The 6,191-nt window shown below is 34.7% G+C and overlaps 2 protein-coding genes across 2 annotated transcripts; one reads left to right on the top strand and one right to left on the bottom strand.

Moving 5' to 3' along the window:
* Window positions 1-349: 349 nt before the first annotated feature.
* On the top strand, window positions 350-2,629 carry LOC110383526 (uncharacterized). Its single transcript, XM_021344349.3, has 9 exons — window positions 350-586; window positions 666-817; window positions 924-1,044; window positions 1,131-1,265; window positions 1,342-1,470; window positions 1,559-1,691; window positions 1,819-1,938; window positions 2,105-2,216; window positions 2,468-2,629. Exons 1-9 carry the CDS (start codon window positions 456-458, stop codon window positions 2,533-2,535), a joined length of 1,101 nt encoding a protein of 366 aa, XP_021200024.3. The 5' UTR covers window positions 350-455; the 3' UTR covers window positions 2,536-2,629.
* Window positions 2,630-2,690: 61 nt separating this feature from the next.
* Window positions 2,691-6,113, bottom strand: LOC110384448 (uncharacterized). Its single transcript, XM_064034986.1, is given in 7 exon segments — window positions 2,691-2,817; window positions 2,915-3,249; window positions 3,252-3,786; window positions 4,702-4,842; window positions 4,910-5,317; window positions 5,400-5,528; window positions 5,816-6,113. Coding segments are annotated over 7 exon segments (1,665 nt in total). The 5' UTR covers window positions 5,846-6,113; the 3' UTR covers window positions 2,691-2,730.
* Window positions 6,114-6,191: the final 78 nt, after the last annotated feature.

Here is a 6,191-nt window from a genome sequence, read left to right as displayed (position 1 = left end):
CTAACTAAAGGTAACAAATAGTAACAAGTAAAATTGTATAATAATTGTTTCATTGATTGAAAATGTATTGAATTTTAAAATATAATATTTTATCTTTAGTTAAATGCCTACCCGAAATTAGTATACCGGTTTTAAATAATAAATAGACTCTTGTGTAATAACAATATCGTCACTGGAATACTAAAACTCATTAGTAAATTGTTATAACAACAAAATGGCATAAGGTCAAAGATCTTTCTATACAGTTTTGGAGATTATAAAGCGTAGAAAGCATAGTATATACCAGATCGAGTAAAAATATATTGTAAGACAATTATAATGACCTGTGCCCTTAAACGTAATACTTAAACAGATAAGTTGTATTGCGTGTTATCATTTGCACGCATTTGATGGCAAGTGATGATCGAGTTAAGCTCCTCCTAATTTTCATATAAAAATCAAATAAATATATAAATATGGAAGTACATAAGTGTAAAGGACATAGAAGAAGCAGCTCTATCAATATTACCGAAACCTGCCGGGACTATTACAAAAGTGGAGCAACAGATGAGCAAACTTTGGCTGAAAACAAACTGGCTTTTCAAAGGTATGCAATAAGTGAATTCATTTATAAATAGAATTGTATCTCGTGCCCATTATACACCATATGTGTTGCTTTTACATAGGTTGCGGATTCGTCCAAAATGTTTGATAGGAGTTAGTCGTTGTGATCTTCGCACTAAAGTATTGGGGCACGATGTCTCTCTCCCGGTCGGTATATCACCGACTGCTATGCAGCGAATGGCGCACCCTGAGGGGGAATTAGCTAATGCTAGAGGTAAATACCAAATCATTACTAATCATGTATTTGAATAAATACAAAATTGTGTGCTTGTGTGTTGATTATTTAAATTGATAAATATTTATATCATAACATATTTAAGCTGCTCAAGCGGAAAAAACAGTTTTTACGCTGAGTACCATAGCCACCAGCTCCATAGAAGAGGTCGCTGAAGCTGCTCCTGATGCAATAAAATGGTTTCAGTTATACATATACAATGACAGGTAAAAGATTTAATCAGCTGATGTAAAGTTCGATGTACTATTTTGTTTAAACAACAACTTACACTCTGCATATGGTACACTTACAGAGAAGTTACGAAAAATCTAGTCCTGAGGGCTGAGAAGGCAGGTTTTAAAGCTATCGCTCTCACTGTTGATACTCCGCTATTTGGAATAAGGCGCGCAGACGTCAGAAATAAGTTTACTCTGCCTCCGCATTTAAGGTAATGTTTTTACATAATTCCGTGGTCATATATGATTTAGATTGATGTTTTGCTTATACATTTGCGTTTTGAACAGGCTCGCTAACTTTGAAGGGATGCTGTCCACCAAGATCCGAAGCACTGACAGCGGAAGCGGCTTAAACAAATATGTCGAGAATTTATTTGATAAATCTTTGACTTGGGACGAGGTGAAGTGGTTGAAAAGGTAATATGATTAGTGAATACATATTATACAATTTTGATACTTCTGTCTTTATTACGATTTGTTAAATTCAAGTGGTTTCTTTTAATAGCATCACTACGCTACCAATAATAGCAAAAGGTATTCTACGGGGTGATGATGCGGTGAAAGCTATCCAAGCCGGCTGTTCAGCAATTTTAGTATCGAATCATGGAGCGAGGCAGCTGGACGGCGTCCCTTCTACGGTAATATACTTCCCTATGATATGACACATGTATAAATTTATTCCTCTATTAAAAATCGTTCTTCGTCGCATGCAAATGTGGCGCCTTATATAAAGTGAAAGATGATAAGCAAGCTTGTTTCTATCAGATTGAAGCGCTGCCTGAAATTATACAAGCCGTGAGAAATTACAACGTTGAAGTGTACTTGGATGGTGGCGTGACGACTGGAACTGATGTGTACAAAGCCTTAGCACTTGGCGCAAAAATGGTGAGCTTTTTTATTTCGAATACTTATTTATACTAATGTATTTTGATCCAAACGTACCTATACTAATTAAATAAAAGGTTATGTGAGAGGAGGCCTGTGCCCAGCAGTGGGACGAAAAAAGGCTGTAACAGTATTAGGTATATATAAAATGTTTTGTCGCATACAGGTTTTCGTCGGTCGTCCTGCATTGTGGGGGCTTACCGTCGGAGGACAGGCTGGTGTGCAAAGAATGCTAAATATTTTCCGGACTGAGCTGGAGTATACCTTGCAAATAGCAGGTATGTATCGATATTTATCAATTTATGTTTGGTAAAATATTTATTACCTCGAAAATATTATATTGAAAGTCGTCATATCGTTATATGAATTCCTACAATTTAAAAGAGTATGACGATGTTTTTAGAACCTTTACATGCAATTTTCTGGGCGAAGAATTGCAATTTCTAATTATATGAAGCCACATTCGCTAAACGTTGTTCAAGAGCTTACTAACTTTAGATTAACTTTAGTTTTTTCTTTGTTACAACAGGAACTCCAACTATTGCTGATATTACAAGAGACATGGTACGACATGAATCTGCGTATAGTAAGCTTTAACACAAACAAAATCATGTGATACTGACTAGCTGACATAACCACATAAAGTTGTGTAATTTATTTTACATAAGATAATAAAATATGACCATGACTACCTAATTATCTTGTTTTTGTTGTGACTGGCAAAAAATATGTTTTATTGATCTTTTGATTGGTAATGCGACTCAAACGATACAAATATACCGAGCACATAGTTTATTTTGTAATTAATTTACGATACAGGTTGTACAGAACTGCAGGCGTCATGTAACTTTCTTTAGGCCACATTATTCTAGAAATTTTCTGTAACAAAATATTTTTTATGTATTTATTTCGCTAGTTTTATTGGTCCAAAATTTAGCTACGTATTAAAAAAAACATCCTTGTCATTAGAACTTACCTTAAAATCGCAACCGTATAAATTGATTCCCAATTTCAGTTTTCTTATAGTTTGCTTCAGTTGGTTGTCTTTAGCCAGTTTTTGCTTCAGCTCAATTGTATCATTGCACGTGTTACAGGAATTGGTGACTTCCATACTACTTCCATCATGTTTCTCCTTAGATTGTATTTCTCCTAAGTAATTGCTAGACTGATTAGTTTTGTTCAAAAGCGAATCTCTTTTACGCATGTAGTTTGTAAAACTATAGCTACAAGACATAGTGTCTCGGTTGCGAGTGTTCCTCAGAGAAGTTTCTTCACTTTGATGCGTATCATTCTTAGGATTAAATATATTTTGACTGTCTTCACCAGTGTTGTGCACGTTGTATTAATAGCATCAAAGACACGTCCACTAAAAGACTTGTGTTTGATTTCTTTATCAATTTTGCTTCGGTCTGAATATTTTGCGACCCTCATTCTCGGTAGCCGTCGCTTCATCTGAATTTTTCTTGAATTTTGTTGAGTACACCTACTAGCAACAGTATTGGAGGTATCATTAGGGCGTTGACTAATGCACTTGGACTGATTGTCTACATCATGTCTCCTGGGAGTAGACGTAAATGTCGGTTTGAATTCATTTGTGGAAAATGTCTTTGAACAACCATATTTATTTTCGTTTAGAGACTCATAAACAGAATCTTTATTCAATCCACTACTGCTAGCTTGGAGTCGTCTTTGAAAACTGAGTGAACGACGCTGTTCAGGTTTGATGAAATCAGATATAACATGCTTGTTTTTCAAATGAGTCTCATGTAAAAAGGAAAGAGAGAGTTCATTTGTTTTATTACTTCGCAGTGAATCATTTGCGATTAGTGTTTGTCTAGTTTTCCTAAACTAATTTGATTAGCACTTTGAGCACACCTACAAAATGTGTTTCTCGTCGAAACTTGTAATGGATTTCGAGAGTCACATTTGACTGAATTTTTTTGGTTTGTATCCACCATAAATTCCGATGGAAAGAAAGCTTTTAAATTATATTCTTTCTCAGCACCAGCATTTGTTATTTCCTTCAGAACAGTTTTAAAGAATGCTGTGGTATCTGCACTATATTCTTTTTGTTTTGTTTGGCCAGGTTGTAATTTCGTGAGCAAGGATTCACTGAATTGAATATCATCTTTTTTTTCGTCATCGATTGCTGGGGCTTCAATAAGGGGTGCTAAAATAAAGTAACGTCATTAAAGTTTAACTAATTTCTCAAACACCTGACTTCACAAAAATATTAGTTTACCTTTTATTGGTGTTATACGATATAAGACTATCGTAGCCCACTGGCCTAACTGTAACACAAAATAATTGTATCAGAACATTTTTGGAATTGTCATTAATATTAGCTTAAAGTTTTTCAATAAGGTAAATAATATTAAATGATACCGGCGATTGCGGTCCATACACCAACAAGAAGTCTCGTAAATGTTCAGAAATATTTGTCTTAGCGATCAGTTCGACTGCTTCAGTGGAACTCTGCGCTATTGTGGCTAACAGTTGCAGGCTTATTTCATATTGCAGGAGTTCCCTATAAAATTAAACAAAACTTAGGCTATTCTTTACATGCAAAGTGCTAACTTTAACTTGGTAGATATGTCACAATTTAACCTAGTGATCAATGTAGATAAATTATTGAAAAATTGGTTGATCACAACGTCCAAGAATTCCTCAGTACTTTTACCACGAGAGAAAAGACATGACTACTTAGGCACCCTAGATGCCATGCCAGATAGACAGGTGTAAAAAACCTGAAGATAACTTTACCACATCTGAAGATAACTGACCTTTGAATAAGGACATTCCGTTACATTCAATAAACAGGTTGATGTTGCGGGTGTGGTTCTGTAGCAGGCTTTGAAGAACCACCAATACATCGATTGTTCGGGGATGGCACTTCTGAACGCACTGCAAAAAAATATTCATAGAACAACTTGTTCTGGAACTTATTTTAGTTATAGAGTAATTTAGGTACCGTTGGAATGAGGTGTGCACAATAGCTCTGATTGGCTTGCATACTGCGGCAAGATTCAGCGAGACACCGGCAAAGTGCACGCCACACATCTTGATTCTGAAAATGTTTCAATTTAGCAAAACGTAAGTACGATTGCATAATTAAAGGAATACTACAAAGCAAAATTCCTACCATCATACAAGTGAAAAGTTCACACATAGTTGATAGACAACCGCTACTTCTGACCATATTCCTTGCATAGGCTACCAGGTTGCCTTTTTTACTTTGACCTTCTTCATCGTCAACGTACAAAAGTGTTGAGAGGAAGTTTAAGGCAATAGTCGTTTTCCCAGCACGACTGTTCTCAAGGATTTTGCATATTTTGTCGTAAATGGGGTTGAATGTTATAATTGCCTCAACACTACCATTCTGGAAAAGTGAGACGTCATTAGAATATGTTTCTATTCTAAGAAGACTTACAGATATTTTTTTAATAACATAAAAGTATTACATTTAGCATTACATATGCAGATAAAATTGACAATAATTTAACTTGCGTGTCGTCGGTGCAACCATTGAAAAATTCCAATACGCCTGTTAAATTGAACGTTTTTCCGTTTTTCAATGAAGATACCAGATCCTGTAAATATTTGTGATAAATATGCCTTATTAATTTGTGAGGGTATGGGCCTGTGGTAAGATGGGGTATTGCTTATGCTATCAAATCAAATGATCCCAGCGCTTTGGGAAAGTATGCAAATAATCCTTGCTAATATTATAAATGCGAAAGTTAGTTCGTTCATTTAGTTAGAACTGTTTTATATGAAAATGAGATTTTATTTAAGAATTTTGTTATCCAAACAATTCAAATGTTTTTATAAGTTAATGTATAGCACACGAGATTCTATAGAAAAATACTAAAGTCACCTTTATTATAGGAATCTGATTACTCCTCATAATATTCATAATTGAAATTCAATTGGTACTATTCACAACCGAGTGTTCTATTTAAAAAGTTTTAGGTTGAAAACTTGAAAGTTCAAATTCCGACTCTTACCGCCACATTACCGCCACTTCTTGGACTCATGGACGAAAACTATAGACAATATATAATTTGTTTTTTTTTTTTATTATGTAGCTGGTTTACTTGTAAAAAGGTTCTAATTTTTGCAATGATGTCTACCGATGTGGACGGAAAATATTTCATAAAACGTCCTACATTTTGTAAAGACTTATGATCAGCAAGATTCCACGAGTAAAGGTATTTTGTAAAAAAAATCATTGAACATTTTGTATCTCTAAG

Source organism: Helicoverpa armigera, chromosome 5, assembly GCF_030705265.1.
Source record: "Helicoverpa armigera isolate CAAS_96S chromosome 5, ASM3070526v1, whole genome shotgun sequence".
In the NCBI taxonomy this organism is placed as follows: Eukaryota; Metazoa; Arthropoda; class Insecta; order Lepidoptera; family Noctuidae; genus Helicoverpa; species Helicoverpa armigera.
Note: the sequence above shows the minus strand (reverse complement) of the source record. Positions and strands in the feature narration are given on the sequence as shown.

What these genes read in the sequence shown, in the direction of transcription:
- LOC110383526 (XM_021344349.3), top strand. Translation starts at nt 456, where the DNA reads ATGGAAGTACATAAGTGTAAAGGACATAGAAGAAGCAGCTCTATCAAT. An exon ending in AACAAACTGGCTTTTCAAAG is followed by an intron (nt 587 to 665) that starts GTATGCAATAAG and finishes GCTTTTACATAG; the next exon opens with GTTGCGGATTCGTCCAAAAT. An exon ending in TGGACGGCGTCCCTTCTACG is followed by an intron (nt 1,692 to 1,818) that starts GTAATATACTTC and finishes TGTTTCTATCAG; the next exon opens with ATTGAAGCGCTGCCTGAAAT.